The sequence below is a fragment of the Nyctereutes procyonoides genome, unplaced genomic scaffold (assembly GCF_905146905.1).
Source record: "Nyctereutes procyonoides isolate TBG_1078 unplaced genomic scaffold, NYPRO_anot_genome, whole genome shotgun sequence".
Lineage (NCBI taxonomy): Eukaryota > Metazoa > Chordata > Mammalia > Carnivora > Canidae > Nyctereutes > Nyctereutes procyonoides.
In genome coordinates this window covers 55618801-55638140 of record NW_026575051.1, presented here as the reverse complement: position 1 = coordinate 55638140, position 19340 = coordinate 55618801, and the positions used below count along the sequence as shown (strand labels likewise).

Sequence of the window (19340 nt, the reverse complement as noted above, 5' to 3'; positions counted from 1 at the left end):
CTCTTAATTTGACAATAGTAATATTTATCAGGAAGAAGGCCAGGCTGTGGAAGGTAAATTTTGCTACCCACATCTAGCTAGTGAGTGAATCACATTTTCCAGATGGATAGAATACAGAATTACCTATCTCTGAATTGCGGTCTTTGTAAGCTGAGGAAACAATATTAAACACAGATTTGTGTGCATGGCTGGGAGAAAATTCTCACTGTCCTTGTAGTCTCAATGTTTAAAAGAATAATTTTTAAAATCACAGGAAGTTAATGTTACTAAATGACTCGGCAGGTCCACTCCTAGGTATTTGCCCCAGAGCATTTTAAACATACCATCCACTCAAAAACCTGTACTCAAGAGCTTAAATAGTTCCACTTCTGCATGAAGGAGCTCTTCCGCCCTACTCCGCAGCAAAACTGATGGAAGTTATTTAAAAGAAAGCATTTAAATTCTCCGAAAATAGTCCTAAGGGTATCTAGCAAATGGAGAAACATTTATTTACGGAAATCTACTTTAGTAGATTTTTCCTTGGTAAAGCAGCAGGAGTCTATGGTTTTTGAACAAAGACCACTCCTTTCTTCACTTTCCCCAGCTCAGTAAGACAGACACTCTACTCCCAGACTGGTAGGTAGCCCAAGAACATAGGGCTTTCTCTCTCCCCAGTTCCTAGTAGGAGGATATTTATATCCTGTGAGAGGCAGGATATAAATATTTCTCATCCTACCCAAGCTACATGATGCTGAGGTTATATTCCAGGCAAGTGTGGCTGAGAAGTGGGAACTCTATTCTTTCCCTCTTCCCCCTCTCATGAATGGATGCAGTACACTGAGTAAGATATCACTCTGAGAATAGTGGGACACCAGTCATCCTTGCCACAGCTTAGAGCCGTGAATTCCCTGCCAAGTGAAGCAAGATGCGGATGCCTGGCGCTGCTACCTCTCCTTCCATAAGTACTCAGCTCCTAAAGTGGGTATGTCACTCAACAAATGGTGCGCACCATTGGCCCTGTCCCCAACACCAGAGCCATGCCCCTGAAATTTTGCCTGGTAAAGAGGCAGAGGGAGGAGAAGCAGACCATAGAAGGAGAGCTCTGAATCTCCCAAAGGAACTAACTTCGTTTGCAAATGAGTGTAAAAAAGTTTAAGCCTAAGGGTGCTGTCAAGAACAGTGGAGTTTGTGTTGATAGGCAATAGGCAGGAGAATAATAGAGCCTTTGGATGTAGATAGACTAATCTCTAGACTGCCTAGTTTGGTGAGAGAATGGTGAAAGAGACAGCTGGAAAGAGCCCTTGGATCTGAGCAAATCTCAAACACTAACCACAGAAATTGTCCCTTCAGAAAAGCTGGAGTTTAATTAGATCAGTCTATAAAGCAGTTTATGCCCTTGGGGCATTGTAAAAACAATAATCAGCTTTGATCAGTGGAGCTTAACACCTTACTGTGGTCAGAGAAAGGGACAAAGGGAACTCTGTCAAAAACCAGTCTTAGAATGGAGACTTGGGAGTATACCCAAAGTTATACCACTGTGGGGCAATGTTAGAGGCTTCATCCTGGGAGGTAGAGGGGAAAGGGGAAGAAGTAGACTTCGCTAAACAATGATCAATTTTCAACAACAAAAAAATTACAAGACAGGCAAAGAAAGAGAAATATGATCTGTGTCCTGGAAAGCAAGCAAGCAATAGAACTTGCCACTGAGCACAATCAGAACCTGGATTTAATACACAAAGACTTCAAAGTAGCCATTATAAGTATGTTCAAAGAACTCAAGAAAAGCATGATTAATAAAATAAAGGAAGGTATGATGACATTGTCGTATCAAATAGAGGATATAAGTAAAGAGACAGAAATTATTAAAAAAATGGAAATTCTGAAATTAAAATGTGCAAGAGCTGAACTGAAAAATTCACTAGAGGGGCTTATTAATACATTTGAATTGGCAGAAGAAAGAATTAGCAAACTTGAAGATAGATGACTAGAGATGATACAGTCTGAAAAAAAATGAAGGAAAATGAATAGAGCTTTAGAGAAATGCGGACCACCATTAAGTGCACCATCATACATATAATGCCAGATGAGGGCAGAAAAAAATTAGGAAAAGTACTTGAATAATGGCTGAAAATTTCCCAAATTTATTAACAAACAATTATCTATGTATTCAGGAAGCTCAGCTAATTCCAAAAGAGTAAACTCAAAAAGTTCCACTTTAAGATGCATCACTGTAAAAATGCTGAGAAAAAAAAAAAAGGCAAGGAGAAAATATTTAAGGCATCAGGAGAAAGATGACTCATCACTTATCTCACAACCCCAATAGGTCAACAACTGGCTTCTCAGCAGAATTAATGGAAGCCAGAGGCAGTGGGATAATACTTAGTGATCAAAGAAAAAACTGTCAACCAACAATCAACTATTCTGCAAAACTGCTACTTTTCAAAAGTGAAGATAAAATAAAAAACATTCCCAGATAAAAACAGAGAATTTGTTGCTAGTGGACCAGCCTTATGGAAAAGGAAATTCTTCAGAATAAAAGTCAAGTAACCTTACACAGGAAAAAACAATACTTGTAAGGCAATAATGGTAAAAGACAGCAATAATGCATGTTTCTATACCGTTATTCTCTTTCTGGGCTTTAAAAACAGTTATATAAAAAATGATAGGGGGGATCCCTGGGTGGCGCAGTGGTTTGGCGCCTGCCTTTGGCCCAGGGCGCGGTCCTGGAGACCCGGGATCGAATCCCACGTCAGGCTCCCGGTGCATGGAGCCTGCTTCTCCCTCTGCCTGTGTCTCTGCCTCTGTGTGTGTGTGTGTGTGTGTGTGTGTGTGACTATCATAAATAAATAAAAATTAAAAAAAATTAAAAAATAATAAATAAATGAATAAATAAATAAATAAATAGATAGATAAAAAATGATAGGTACATAATATGCTATGTACATATGTGATATATTTACTAATATTGGTACAAAGGAGGTAGTGGGAGCAAAGCCATATTGGGCTAAGGAAATGACTCAACTAAACAGGAACAATTTTGAAGAGAATCAGAAACGATCAATAAGGTTTATATAAATGAAGCTAAAATGCATACTTGCTCTCCTCTTCTCCTTTACCTTCTTTGAAAGACATAAAATTATGTAGAATAAAAATAACTATGTGTTCTTGGGTTTGTAACATTTGCAAAGATAATATATATATAAATAATACCCATAAAAAAGGGAAAGGAGAATAGAATTATGTAAGAGTAATGTTTCTGTATTTCACTGGAATTAAATTCATGTAAGTCTGAAGCTCTGATAAGATGTACATGGCAAGCCTAGAGCAACTTCTAAGGAGATAATTCAAAACCAATGAAAAATAATTAAAGAAATTAAAATGCTGTGTTTTAAAATATATACATAATGCCAGCATGAAAGCAGTAAAGTAGATGAGAGGGACAAAAAACATTTAGAAAACAAAAGGTAAAATGATGTTAATCCATCTATATTATCAACAGTTAACAATAGTTGTGAAAGAATAGAACAAACTAATCCAAAATTGAGATCATTGGAATGGATCAGATAAAAAGATCTGACATTAGTCTCTTTGCAGGACACACTTTAGATTCAAAGATTAAAATAGTAAAAGGAAAGAAAAATACATCCTACAAACTATAACCATAGAAAACTGGAGGAACTATATTAATATCAGACAAAATAGACATTAGACCAAAAAACTGTTAACTAGAAATAGAGGTATTTTATAATGATAAAAGTGTCATTATATTTAACAATATAAACATGTGCACCTACACAAGAGAGCACCAAAATGTATGAAGAAAAAACAGAAATGAAGGGAGAAAGAGACCGTTCAGTAGCAATAGTTGGAGGGTTTTTTGTTTCCACTTCAACATGTGAAAAGCTTGGAAGTCCTCACTCTCACCCTTACAACAAGAAAACAAATCTGAACTGAAAAACAACTCTACTTATGTACAGGGGGACTGTATAAATACCTGTACCAGTATCAGCTCCTGGTCCTGGTCAGCTGTGACTCTGAATCTACCTGTCTCTCCACTTCTAACTGATCTAATAGATAGTTTGGTTTTTTTGTTTTTGTTTTTGTTTTTTTCCAAAATCGTAAGAGCAACAATGTATTTGGTGACTATACCTTATGAATAAGCAAACTGAATGACACCAGTGAGGATTGGGAATACTGTGCCACACCTGAAGGAAAGTAGTGCTATTTGAAAGTAGTCTTGCATTAGTTGTGAATGTAAACTACAAACTCTGGACAACCACTAAAAAAAAAAAATTTTGAAGTATATATGATATACTAAGAGAGGAGAGAAAATGGAATCCTATAAAATGCTCACTTAAAACCTTTAGAGAGGCCCCTGGGTGGCTCAGTCAGTTAAGCATCAGACTCTTGATCTCAGCTCGAGTCTTGATCTCAGGGTCATGAGTTCAAGCCCCACACTGGGCTCCACGCTGGAGGTAGAGCCTACTTAAGCAAAACAAAATCTTTGGAAAAGGCAGACAAAAGGCAAATGATTAGAAAAAAAGAGCAGGAGCAATGAATAGAAAAGTTACATGTGTGGTAGATATTAATCCAATAATAGCAATAATCACTTTAAATGTGAATGATCTACATGAGCCAATTAAATGATTGAGAGTAACAGTGGATAAAAAAAATAAAGCCCAACAGTATGTTACCTACAAGAAAACTACTTTCAATATAAAGACACAGATAAGTTAAAAGTAAAAGGATGAAGAAAAATGCTGGCACTATTCAAAACAAAGCTGTAGCATCTATATTAATTTCAAACACTGCAGACTTCAGAACAAGTAGAATTATCGGGAATAGAGACATTACATAATGACAGATTGGGAATAGAATTGCTTCAGTGAAGGACATCTATGAAAATCCTATAGCTAGCATCATACTTAATGGTGAAAGATTAGATGGTTTTCTCCTAAGATTAGCAGTAAGGCAAGGATGTTCACTCTTACCACTTCTATTCATCATTGTACTAGAAGTCCTAGTCAGGACAAATTAAGTAAAAGTCATCCATATTGAAAAGGAAGTAAAACTATCCCTATGCATAGTTGATCTGATCTTGCGTATGCAAAATCCTAAGCACTCCAGTAATAGAACTAATAAACAAGTTGCAGAATACAAAATCAAGATTCAAAAATCAGTTGTATTTCTGTATACTTTCAATGAAATAAAATTAAGAAAATGATTCCATTTACAATAGCATTTTTCAAAACCCCAAGTAGAAATAAGTTTAATAAAAGAAAAATACAAACTTAAGATCTGAAAACTACCAAACAGTATTGGAAAGAATTAGAGAATATCAAAATAAATTAAAAAAATATTTCATTTAATGAATCAGAAGAAGTAAAATTGTTAAGGTAGTAGTACTTCCCAAACTGATCTCAGAATAGCCAAAACAATCTTGAAAAAGAACAAGGGCTTCCTGGGTAGATCAGTGGGTTGAGCATCTGACTTTTGGTTTTGGCTCAGGGTCAGGAGATTGAGCCCTGCATTGGGCTCCATACTCAGTGAGGAGTCTGCTTGAGATTCTTTCTCTGCCCCTACTCCTGCTTATGCTCTCTCAAATAAATCTTTAAAAAAAGAAGAACAACAACAACAAATTTGGAAGGCTCACATTTTCCAGTTTCAAAACTTAGTACAAAACAACTAATCAAGAGAGTGTGGTACTGGCAAAAAGATAGATGTAGATCAATGGATTAGAATTGAAAATTTGGAAATAAACCCATATGTCTATGGTCAATTGACTTTTTTTGACAAGGGTGCCAAGATGATTCAAAGGGGAGAAAATATTTCACAAATTGTGCTAGGTCAAACAGATATCCACATGCAAAGGAATGAAGCTATACCTTTACTTCACACCATATACAAAAATCAACTCAAAATAGACCCAAATGTCTGAGATAAAACTATAAAACTCATAGAAAAAAGCATAGTAAGTAAATCTACACGACCTTGGATTTGGCAGTGAATTCTTAGATACAACAACAAAAGCATAAGACAAGAAAGAGATAAATTGGGCTAATCCAAATTTAAAAACTTTTGTGCTTCAAAGGACAATCAAGAAAGGGGGAAAAAGACCCCCACAGAATGGAAGAATATATTTGCAAATCATTTATATGATAAGGAACCTGTACCTGGAATATATAGTTACAATTCAGTCATAAAAACACAATTTAAAAGTAGGCAAAGAATTTGAATAGACATATCTTTGAAGAATATAAACAAATGGCTAATAATCACCGGAAAGAGTGCTCAGCATCATTAGTTATCAGGGAATTGCAAATAAAAACCATGGTGAGATACCACTTCATACTCCTTAGGTTTGCTATTACGGAAAAGTCAGATAATAACAAGGTTTGGCAAAAACATGGAGAAATCAGAAACCTCAATTATTGCTATTGGGAGTGTAAAATAGTGTAGACACTTGGGGAAATAGTCCGGTCATTGTTTAAGTTGAACATACATTTACTGTGTGACCTAGCAATGTCACTCCTGAGTATATGCCCAAGATTAATGAAAACATATGTCCCCAGAGAAATGTGTATATTCATCTTTATAGTGATATTATAGTAGCCAAAAGGTAGACTGTCCATCAGCTGACACATGGATTTTTTTTTTTTAAAGATTTTATTTTATTAATTCATGAGAGACACAGAGCGAGCGAGAGAGAGGCAGAGGGAGAAGCAGGCTCCATGCAGGGAGCCTGATATAGGACTGGATCCCGGGTCACCAGGATCAGGCCCTGGGCTGCAGGCGGCACTAAACCGCTGTGCCACCAGGGCTGCCCCCAGATGGATTTTTTTAAATGTGATCTATCCATACAATGGAATATTATCTTGCCATAAAAAGGAATGAAGTACTGTTATATGCTATACAATATGGGACAAGCCTTGAAAACATTGTATATGAAAGAAGCCAGTTACAAAAGGCCACATATTGTATGATTCCATTTATATGAAACGTCCAGAATATTAAATCTGTAGAGACAGGAAGTAGATTTGTGGTTGCTTTTAGGGTATATCAGAAAATAGGGAGTGATAGCTAGACTATCAAGTTTCTTTGCAAAGTAAAGAAAATATTCTAAAATTAACTCGAATGATGATTGCACAATTCTGCGACTAAAAATCATGGAATTGTACATGTTAAATGGCTAAGTTTAGTATGTGAATCATATGACAATAAAGCTGTTAATGTAAAGAAAACTAAAAGAAAACCCAAACACCAGTTTTTTTTTTAATTCACTTCAATTAAGTAAAGATGGCAAATAGTTTTTTAAAAAACACCTCTTAACGCTGACCCATAGCAGCTTGACTCGTAATAGCTTCAAAATGGAACAACCCAAGTGTCCATCCACCAATGAATGGATAAACAACATGGGGTACATTGATACAGTGGAATATTATTTGGCCTTCAAAATAAATAAAGTACTGATAACCTTCAACAACATGGATGAACTTTAAAACATTATGCTAAGTAAAAAGAAGGCAGTCTTATGCTAAGTAAAAAGAAGGCAGAAGACCATGGAGGGGTGCTTAGCTGGCTTAGTTGGTTGAGCATCCCGCTCTTGGTTTCAGCTCAGGTCATGATCTCGGGGTCATGAAATTCATCCCCATGTCAGACTTCGTGCTCAGCGCCCAGTCTGCTTAGATTCTCTTTCCTCTCTCCCTCTGGCCCTCTCCCCACCACACACCTTCTCTCTCTCTCTAAAATAAATAAAATCTTAAGAAAAAAAAAAAAAGACCACATGATGTCTAATTCTATTCATATAACATTTCCAGGAAGTCAAATCCATAGAGACAAAACAGATTAGTGGTTGCCAAGGGCTGGGGGAGGAAGAAAATGGATAATGACTGTTAATGAGTATAAGGTTTTTTGGGGAGATAATGACATTGCTCTGAAATTAGTGGTGACACTTTCTCAATTCTGAATATTCTAAAAACCAGTGAATTATACACTTTAAAAGATCAGTTTTTATGACATATGAATTATACCTCAATAAAAGTGTTACATAAACCCAGTGCTTACTATTAATTCTCTATGAAAACTATTTCTTCATATTCTGGTACTTTTCCCACAGAAGAGTTTTTGGAAGCCTTTCAAGAAAATGTCTTTTAAGAAGAACCAATTATACTGCGATTTCAGAATTGTATCTAATATGAGGAGTTATTTGTTCAATAAAGACAAATGCACTGTATCTTCTTTATCCACCATCCTCATACCATAGAGAACATTACTCTAAGTACATGTTAATTAATTGAAGTTCCTATGTATCCTATTTTATTCTCCTGCTATAATAGATTAGACTTTCTGATTTTTTTTTATTCTAAGACAAAGCACATTTTCCACAGCTGCTTATATTTAATGTGCCAAAACCAAAAATTTAGTAGCATTTGGAACATAATGAATTTTCTATTTTTCTTCTTGATATTTTTCCATTTTTATGTACAAATGCACAATTTTAAATGACTTGGTTAAATATTTAAAGAATACAAATGTCCTTTTTATAATTCACTGTCGTTTTTGAAAGGAAGAAAAAAAAAGGAAGATAGCATCACAAATAGTTTATATATATATATCTGACTAATTCGGAGTGAAGGTAAATTGTTGGTGGTTTCTAATTTGTTAAGAGAGTGGGAGGACTATGCCTATGAATATTAAAAAATCAATCTGCTTGTCTGTAAATCAGCTGAATGATTAAAGGCTATCTTTTGTCAGTATGTAACTGCTTGTAGGATTAGGGTGTTAAAATGTTTTTGAGTATTTAAGAGACCTATCTTCACATATATTTTTTTCAGTTATAAGGTCATAAAAAATAGACTCAAGCTTTTTAGATTTTCTTAAAATGGGAGATGAGATATACTTTAGTACAAAACAAACACTCATAACTATTTCATTTTGAAAAATAATAAGAAAAAGCTATATAAACTTTAAGAAAACAACATATTTTTTCTAAATTAAGAGTGTTCAAAAAAATGAGGATCCAGATGGTCAATTGAGACACAGTTTGTAATGCTATAATTTTTCCTCCTAGTTAAAAGGCTGGCCACAGAGAACCTGCAATACATGGTAAAAGCCTGCCAAGCGGGGTCAGAGGGAGAACCTGCCACCCAGCTGACTTCTGTGTTTAGGTAACTGGAAAATATGCCAACTGGCAGGGGGACTGTTGCCAGCCATTTGACAGCCAACATGTTTCTTAAATAACTAATTATCCAAAACATAATGTGTTACTACTTGTTATACTATTTGAATTATTGTATTTTTGGCAGTAGTTTTGTTGCATTGTGTTGTTTTATTAAAAAGACAAAAGTGCCAGGGAGGAAGATAGCTGGCTGACATAAAATTACCTGAGAATTGGTGATGAAGACTCCTACATGTATTTAAGAGACAGAATGGGGATATGTGGGTCATGTTGACAGGTGCACAGGCCCTGAGAGCCACTAAACATGTTACTCAGGATCCAGTGTAGAAGTATGTCGCTGGTTTTCTTAACTTGCTTTAGATACCATAGACCCAGAAAGCTTCATTGTATTTCATCTGTGAGTAAGGGAGCAGACGTGATGTTAGTTCCCAAGAATAATAATGCAACTTGAGGAATGTTTTCTGTGTTTTGTGTTTTGTTGTCGTTTCCTGCCTTGCCTGCTCTAGAGTCTTCTGCTTTCTGTTAGGGCAGTATTTTTAAGTATTTCTCACAATATCTACCAGTTAACTTTTATTCTACATATCTCTGCCCTAGCACTACTGTGATAAATAATTCAAGTCCATTTTCTTCTGTGGATCTTTGATTCCTCAGTTTGTTTTCTCATCACATCATTGGCATTTGTCAGTTGGTTACCATTTATTTAAGTTGTGATCACATGAAATACATAATGAATTTGTAAGAACTATTAACCCCCCCCCAAAAAAAAGGGGGGGGAGGAAAGAAACCTATAAAAACACAGGAGAGAAAAGATTTTATGTGAATGAAGATTGCATATTTATTATGTACAACTTACTAAGCTAGGTGGCTTTTATTTTGTTGGAGGAGAGTGGAAATTTTAGGGTTAAAACCTACAATTCTTTATATGGGTCTAAAATCTATTCACTTAAAGGATGTAAAAATATATATTATGAATAACTTGTTTCTCTCATTAAAATATTGTTTGATTTATCTAGATATATGAAGAACTAAGAAATACCTTAGGAAACTGGACTCTTTTCCACATCCTTATCGCTCAGATTTTGACATGCAAAGAATAGCATGGGACTAGATTCTAATAGCATAGGACTAAGATTCTCTTCCTTATTCTCCTTCCTGAGATTCCAATTCTTCCCTTTTCCTACCAGTGTCATCCTTCTGGTCATGGTTCACACTGAAATAAACCATTCTGTCCTTAATTTTTAAATGTTATAAAGTCTTCATTAGGGCATCTGGATTCTTAAGGTAATCTTATGTGAAATGATCTTTCTTATGTTCAGGTTACAGCGGAGTGTCCTATGGATAGCAGCCCAAGGAGTTTCCCCAGAAGTAATCCTATGTAACTTGATTTACTTTCAGGCATTTTATCCAGGATTATGGTATGAGATATTATCAGATTTACAGCATTCTAGAAACAGTAGCAGCATTGGATCAGCAGGTTGTTATCCACTTGCTTTCTACCCTCACTCAGTCTCTGAAGGATTCAGAGCGGAAATGGGGCCTTGGCAGAAATATTGCACAAAGGTATATTTGGATCATTTTACATTTGTGGGCAATGATTACAAAATCTAGATTCATTTACTGAAGATGGTTTATTTTCCCATTCCTAAAAGTTTTGGTTATGTTCTTCGATTTGTTGAATGTTTCCATACTGCAATTGACAAATCCATTCACATGTTGTTCTTTTCAAAGTGACCAGCTTAGGTATTTCAGCAGTGCTGCTATTGTTCAAAATATATTCAGTGCTCCTCATTGGGAAGGGGACTTGAGAGCCTCACATGTCTTGTTTTTGTATAAAATCCATGCTGGCAAATCTACCCTTTGAGGGATGCTTGGTTTACTGAATCAACTATATCATGTGTATCTAATGAGTAAGAAGAGTGACCCAATTAAATAATATGGTTTGAGGTGAAAAATAGTAATGATTAGGCTTTTTTTCATATAGGCTTACAACCTAATTTCAGATTGTTCTGGACTATGTAAAATAATGCAACATCATGGAAATAGACCTGTAGTTCCTAAAGAGGAGTCAACACTCATAAGAATTCATGTTTCAAGTCTGTTAAAGAATCAAAGTACTTTAAACACATAGTGTGGGCATGGGGGTGCTTGTGTGCAGACAGACATTCAGGTAGGCTCAATGTGTAAATACTTAAATGAAAAATAATGGAAAAGGTAATAAATACATCTATCTTCTTCTCTTTTTTCTTAAACAGGGAAGCCTATAGCAAACTTTTATCTCACCTAGGACAAGTGGGACAAGATGAAATGCAGAGACTGGAGAGTGATAATACCTAAAATATTTTGTGATTTGCCTTCTCTCTTAACTGTCCAAAGCCACTTTGCACTGCAATTGTATAACATTCTGTTAAAAATGCTTTCAAGGATTTTTTTTCTTACATAAGTATAAAGTACATAAATAAGGAAATAAAAGTTAAGTAAATGTATTATAGGATCTTTGGAAGTTGGCCAAATTGCATTCTCTTTTGAAGAGTTTATAGTTAAACTAATTTAAAGTAACTTTTTCTAACTGGGAGTGTTTCTGTGTATGTCTGTGAAGCAGGTTTGTACTGGTTGACCCAGGACCTTCTCACTGTAATATGACTTTCTGCCTTGTGAGTGATTTGTGTTTGTTTCTTACAAGTTATGTTTTACTATGATTTTTTTTTTCAAGTTACTTGGCTATTCTATGCTGATTTTTGTGAAAGGGGAGATTCAGGAGATAGGATCGTATGTTTGCCGTCTTTTGTAATACCATGTGTGAGGCAAGAGAATAAATATCCAGCACACTTAACTCTGTGCGGAATGAGGCAGGGTCTGGCTAAATTAATATACAGATAGCATGTAAGATATTTTAAAACTTAAGCCAGCAGTGTTTATGCTTAGGTTCTAACAAATGACAGATTTTTCTTCTCTAGCCATCCTGTGTTTTTTGGAAATTTATTAAAACACATATCAGGAGAAGTATAAATAAGAGCTTTTAAGAAAAGACAATAAATAATATTTCTAAAAATCTTAAGATTACTAATTAACAGAAGAGGTCTAGAAGTTAGCTGATTTATCTCCTTGCTCTTCAGTTAGAGCCTCTTAATAATTTAGCATTTTATTTATTTACAGGAAACCAGTTTAGTTCCTTTAACAGCTCTGTGTCTCAACTCTTTAACTATTTCATCCAGATTTTTATTTTACTGATTGGGCTTTTGTCCTTGACTCCATTTTGTGGTGAGCATTATTTGGTGAAAGAAATCCAGTCATAGTGTTAGGAACCTACCTAGGTCTCAAACCCCAGCTCTGCTTTATAAACTTGATCAAGTTACTTAACCTTGTTAAGTTTCTCCATGGAGAAAAAAGAATAATATTCCTTTTTCTATTTCATAGCATTATGGTAAGAATCAGTGGAATAATGTATGTGAAAATATATTGGTGACATATGTTCTATTTGAGGCACAGGGACATGATCATTCATGCACAGAAGTAAAGAACACCTCTTAATTTTGTTCCATTGTCTCTAGTATGTCCTAGATGAATGATCCCCTTTTTCTTCAAACTTTGTCTTACATGTCATGTTTGCTAACTTTATAATAACTGTTTTCTTCTTGGGACTCCAGTCTTTATCATGGTTCTACTATTCCCTCCCTTTTCTGACTCAAGAAGTATCTTTAAAAATGAAATATATTACAATCAGTGAAATCTAGTCATTAGTCCTCTCCTAACTTTTCTCTGTGAATTCTAAGGGAGTACCTTTTGTTTTCATAACTTAACAGTCTGTTTCCGCCCCCACCCAATCTATTCCACAGTCATTACTTCCACAAGCTGGATGAATAAAAGCCTCTTTAAGGTTACTTAATAGACTTCACAGCAATGAGTTTCTCTTTTTTATGATGGTGACTTATTAAGCCTATATCACTTGGCAAGTTTCTGCAAATGAAGTTTAATCTGCTTAAGGTGATGCTTTTAAAGTAGTTATTTATGTGTGTGTGTGTGTGTGTGTACATATATATTTGTTTTACAAGTGGGATTGATATCTGAGAATCTCACTCCTTAGTATATGAAATGTTTAAGGCTGAGAAATGCTGCTTCTGAATCATGCATTAGGGTATATAGATCTGTAGATGCTAAGAATAAATAGTTTGTACTTCAAAAATCAAGAACAAAAAAAAACTGTGACTGTACTTGTATTATATGTATATACATGAGTGTTTATTTATATATAAGTAAAGTCTTAAAGATACTTTAATTGAAGAAATTTTTGGACTCAGTTCATTTTCTTGAAAATCTTCACAGACCCATCACTTATTCACCTGAGTAACCAATCATCTCTAGAGCTGCTGCTTCTACCACTGTAATGTCAGCCATTCTCTTTTAGTGATATCTAAGACTACGTTCTCATTTCTTATGTTCTTTGGCCTTACGTTTGCATTTTCCTTTATCTTCTCAGCCCTTCTCAGTGGTGTTTGCTCCTTCCTACATACTGTACTCTGAAAGTACCTTCATGTTCTTTCTTGTCCCCAGTGGTAAGATCTGGCCCTTCCCTCTGTCTCAAAATTCTTCTAGTAGTAAATTGATAACACTAAGTCATAATTCTATCTATAAAATCTACTTCTAGTGCTAATTTCTTTCTAAACCCCTCTAGCCACTGGATCCTATCTCCCCATCTATGATCTCCTTTCCTGCAATTTAACCTCACACAGTTACTGACAGTAGTGTTTCTAAAATATTATTTTCCTCGTTACTTTTCTGCTCAAGGACATCCACTTACTTCCCAGTGTCAGTAAGCTGACATTCAAACCTCTCAGAAAGTCAGGAGACTTTGCCATCTGACTCTACCTTTCCTGTGTAAACTGAACTCAAGCAGATTAGAATGCCTTAGAACATCAAAAGGCCACGTTCAGTCTACACTCTGAGCCTCATTCATTTTGCCAGCATAGAACACCAACCTTTCTATAGAAGCCTAATCTTAAGACACTAAACTAGGAAGACAGTTAAAATATATTTTAGATATATGAGTATTCCAGTCAAATTTCTGTAAAGTATCAGATGGAATGTAAAAGAGATGATTGAAGGACAACAGGGTGATAGAAGGACTTTATTAGACATTCAGATTTGGTTATGATTTAAATTTTAATTGAACATTTAATTAGGTTTTCATGGGGGAGTAAAAAACATGGAATAAGATCTCTGTACAAAAATCACTCAGTATTGAATTCATTTGCATTAGAAGAGTTTCATAGTTTAAAACTTTTATATCTTTATTCCTAGCATATTTTTTCTTAAGCATATTTGACTTTTCCTACCTGGACATCTATATAAAAAAATACTTATCTGTAGATTGTATGTTCCTTACCCATTATTATTTTCTTCCACGCTTTGTCACAAAATTTTAAAACGACTTTGTTCTTAAAGAATTACACATACTTTAACAGTCTTTGACAGTTTTTATTTTTAATTCCCCTTTGTTAAGATAATCTGTATAAAAATTTGACAAGCTTCTGCAATTGGGAAAAGCCTCTAGGAAACCTACCTTCCCTAAATCCTATAGACTTTACGTAAACCTTACATTTTCCAAAAACTGATCTCCTGCCTACTCTCTTCTAAGGTTAAAAATACTACCTTGTCAGTCAAGTGTAGAGTACACCAATATAAATACCATGCCTTGCTTAAAACAGTTGATTTGGGAAGCTAGCAAAGTAGCATATTCTTTCAGATATTTAACAATATGTAAGATTTGTATTAGGATTCTGTGATGATCTATATTGGTAAGGTTAACAAAGAAGTACCACATGGTTGGAATTAAATAATTTCTGCTTATTAAAGTTTTTGGTGTGTTAATAGTTATCCAACTTACTGCATTTGTGAAATGTGCTTTCAGAAAAATTCTTCTGGGCCTTCATGTTATATATTCATGTTTATAAGTTAAATATGCCTATAATAATGATACATAATTTTTAAATGTATATATTTAATTTGCACTTCATCCATGAATATTCCACTTCCTTTTTTATGAGATTGACTATTTGAAAACCAAAATAAAAATGAGCCATGTTACCTGAAGGAATAATTTCTATCTTACTCCTGTTGTTTTTATATTCTGTGGTAAAACAATAGAAAGTTTTTCAGTTACTGCAGTAGCTGAAAGAGGTACAGTATACGTGTGGTTAAACTGTGAGAAAAATATGAAGAGGAAAAGCAGGAAAAATAGCCTAATCATAACCTAAATAGGAATTTTGTTACAAAGGATCTAAGGAATTTACTGCACTTTACAAACACATTATTTTTGAGATTAATGTCTTTGCTGGCTTTTCTTCCTACACAAAGGAACACTGCAAATATCTATGTGGTACTTTGTAAAGTCAAGTCTTAGAATGATGTTTATTAGAAGTTTCATGATCTTCCAACAGAAATTCAAATTAGCATAACTACAAATACAATATGGTCTATAATTTTGGAGATTAAAAATGAAGATGAATACTATAGGATAGCTCACTTAAATGGAAAATATATATTTAAATAATTTCACTGGAATTTGGTTATCTGACCATAGTTTTCTAGAATTTTTATTAGCTCTTACTATTAGTGATTTGAAGAGAATGATCAAATCATAATTGTTCTGAATTCTATTTTTCCTTGGAGAGGAAAGTTGCACTTTGGATTCTATTCTCTGGCTATAGCATAAAAAGATGTTTTCAAAAACTATGCAAAACTTTAAAGTTCTCTGAGTTCAATTCTGTAATATTAGTGAATAACACATAAAGTTCACCCAACAAGGGGTTTGATAATAATCTGATTTGTTTTAAGTGAATAGTTAAAAATCTATATAGAAACTATCAGGAGTAATTTCAGGCTACCTTTTCATTATCAGTCAGGAAAACTTATTTTTTAAAGATTTTATTTATTCATGATAGACATAGAGAGAGGGGAGGGGGGCAAAGACACAGGCAGAGGGAGAAGCAGACTCCATACCAGGGGCCCAATGTGGGACTCCATCTTGGGACTCCAGGATCACTCCCAGGGCCAAAGGCAGGTGCTAAACCGCTGAGCCATCCAGGGATCCCCAGGAAAACTTATTTTTAGACCATTTCCTTTTCATTCATTGGATATAGGATTTGGGATTGCAAATGTAATGATTTTTATAAGGTAAAATAGCTGGCAGTAAATTCATTTGTCAAGTAAAATTTTAGTAAATCTGAAATACTTATTGTTTAGGTTCTTGTGGAAAGCTATCTGAAATACTGGAGTCATTTTCCTGACTTGGTAAGGAATTTAAAATATTTAGTTTACATGATCTATACCCTTTAAAGAGACTGTCGTCCTTCTAAATATCAATAATCAGTATCAATGTTCACTTTTCAGAACTGTAAAATTAAGATGTTTTGACTAAATCTCTGGGAAGCTTTTTAGTTACTTTTTTTTCCTTACCACAGTCTCTACTCCTATTCTTATAATCTGAATAACCAGATTATTTAGAAATCAAAATTTTTAGGTAGAACAGTGTATAACATTAGTGAATTTGGAATTTAGGATGAAAAAGGGTTCGATGTTTTTATTCACTTCTGAGTGGTTACATGAATAAAATGACAGTTTCCTGTAAGATAAGGATTGCTGAATAATTGAACTGTGCAGAAGGAAAAAAGTCTCCCTTTTAGTAAAGGTGACTTAGATCCTAACAAGATTAGGAAAAGGGAAAAATTCAAATTATACTTCCTGAATTTATGTTCAAATGTGATTGAATTTTATTTTATATATGTATTTTTTACTATAGACAAAGCAAATCCAAAAACCTCACCTAAATAAGAATTCTTATGCATTATTAAAAGTATGTAGTAATAAAATATGTATTGGTGGTGGTGAAGAATCCCACAAGTGCTCAAGATTGACATAACCTTTAACAAAGTAGAAAAACTTTTATTAGAATTACCAAGTCTAGGTTCAGATTTATGTCAGAGCACTTTATGGCACCAAAATTAGTACAACTAATTTTTTTTGAGCTTTAAAATGTCATTTTTCACTAAGTGAGTTTAAACGAGAGGTTTAAATTATTATTTGAAGCAAGAATTTGTACAGACTTGGGAATCTTTGGCTTTGGTAAACTCCCCTTTTCCTAATTAGCATCTCTTTCACATGCTTATCAGAATCATTTATTCCATTGCATGTGTTTCAAGTTCTGTTAGTAATTTTTAATTTTGAAAATAATCTCCCCATTCAGTTACAAGGTTCTAGAGATAGTAAAATATCTTGTAATTTGAGTAACTTTTTTTATTAAATGAAGCACTTGAGAGGGCATTTGCCTAATCTTCACAACATTCTTCTGAATTAACATGGAAATCTATGATTATCCTCCTTAAGTGTAGGAAAACAAGTCATGAAAAGTAAGTACCTAGCCCAAGGTCACAGATTAACCAAGCCGAAAAATATGGCTATCTGACTGCTATTCCGGTGTACTTCTATTATTCGTATACCTTGAATAAAATATGGCATTTAAAATTTTATGATGTCATAATGCTGAGTCTATACTGAGTGGGTCTGCATAATGTTAAATTTTTAAAAGAAAAATTACAAACCCAGGTTTAAGGAGTAAGGGGATTAACTACTGAATATTTTTTTAAAGACCACTGATGACAGTACTTATGAAATAAATTCCTTACTAATGTACTGTTTTTCTAGACAGCACTGATTAGAAAAAGTATACAAAGAAGGCTATAAAGACCCATGGAACAAGTATGGACCATTAAGTTGGCACTAAGCTACACCACAGTAAAAGTCATATATATTGTATACTGACACACAAAGAAAAGGGTGACAGGAGTTTTCGGTAATGTATTTTCGAAAACGGTTCATTTTTTGCTAATTTTTATCTGAATATAAGACATAGAAAACAAAACAAGGAAGCATTGAGCACTGGGTGTTTTCATGCCCAGTATCCAAAAGTGAAGCTTTTCTTTCCCTTCATGATAGTTATTAACAAAGCATTTGCTTTCAGATGGTCCCAATCCTGTGATGAGGCACTTGAAGAGTCTGAAGGTTAGGGCATGTGAAATATGGAGCTGGAAGGAAGCATGCTGCTATTCCATTGGAAGCAAAAGGGAGTGTAGGCCCATAGAATACTTCTTCTTTGCCTTCTCTACTTATATCCACTACCTACAAAAGAAGAGAAGCCTGAATGTCAAAGATGATTGCTCAAAATAATTTGAGCATAAATATATAAGTATACACATAAAAGGATGCCTGCAGTTGAATTCAGTAATGCCACCATGACCATACGTACCTTAGGCATTGGTTCCCCCCCCCCCCACAGTATGGTATCAGAAATATATATTAAGATCCAGGTAAGTGCTATTATATACATTTATATATTTGATTGTCTATATAATTTGTTGATAAAAGTTTATAATGATTTAATCTTTAGAACAGTGATGAGGTAGGTAGCTTTTTCCTCCTTTAATAAAAAGGTCTTGTGGCTTTAAGCAACACATTATACCAGATGGACCTAACATATCCATCCAAAAACACTGAAATACACATTATTTTTAAGTGTACCTACAATATTCTCCAGAAAAGATCACATATTAGGCCATAAGACAAATCTCAAGAAATTTAAAAAGATTGAAATAATATCAAGCATCTTTTCTAACTACAACACTACCTAGAAATAAGTTACAAAAACTGGAAAACTACACAAACACAGAGGCTTAACAACATGGTACTAGATCAATCGGTGAATGGAAAAAATATTCATTGAGCAAAATGTAAATGACCACCATATGATACAAACTCTACACCTAAAGATCTAGAAAAAGCCCAAAGCTAGTAGAAGGAAGCAAGGAATAAAAGGAATGAGAAGAGCAATAAAAGCAAGAACTTATTAATGAAAAGATAAGCAAAATTAATAAACCTTTACCCAGACACATCAAGACCCAAATCAGGAATGAGGGAAGAAAAGTAACAGCCAACACCACAGATATACAAAAGATTGCAAGAAACTACTATGAAATTTTTATGCCAACAAATTGGACACCCTAGAAGAAATGGATAAATTCCTAGAGACCTACAATCTTCTAAAACCAATTCAGGGAGAAATAGAAAATATTAACTGACTGATTACCCATTCAATTTCATTACTAGTAAACAACTACCAACAAAAATCTGGAAC

At 34.3% G+C, this 19340-nt stretch overlaps 2 protein-coding genes across 8 annotated transcripts in view; one reads left to right on the top strand and one right to left on the bottom strand.

Moving 5' to 3' along the window:
• Positions 1–13356, top strand: part of MMS22L (MMS22 like, DNA repair protein) — a 129503-nt gene extending 116147 nt beyond the window's left edge. The window contains exons 23-25 of one of the 3 annotated variants that reach the window (XM_055329987.1): positions 9050–9146; positions 10553–10717; positions 11410–13356. In XM_055329987.1, coding sequence (XP_055185962.1) covers positions 9050–9146; positions 10553–10717; positions 11410–11491 — 344 coding nt within the window. In that variant the 3' untranslated portion in view covers positions 11492–13356. The remainder of the gene's footprint in view (positions 1–9049; positions 9147–10552; positions 10718–11409) is intronic. The other 2 variants (XM_055329986.1, XM_055329988.1) reach the window with 2 other exon arrangements.
• KLHL32 (kelch like family member 32) overlaps positions 11788–19340 on the bottom strand; it is a 236245-nt gene continuing 228692 nt past the window's right edge. For 4 of the 5 annotated variants that reach the window (XM_055329990.1, XM_055329989.1, XM_055329991.1 and 1 more), the window contains one exon: positions 11788–18328. In XM_055329990.1, coding sequence (XP_055185965.1) covers positions 18167–18328 — 162 coding nt within the window. In that variant the 3' untranslated portion in view covers positions 11788–18166. The remainder of the gene's footprint in view (positions 18329–19340) is intronic. The other variant, XM_055329992.1, reaches the window with a different exon arrangement.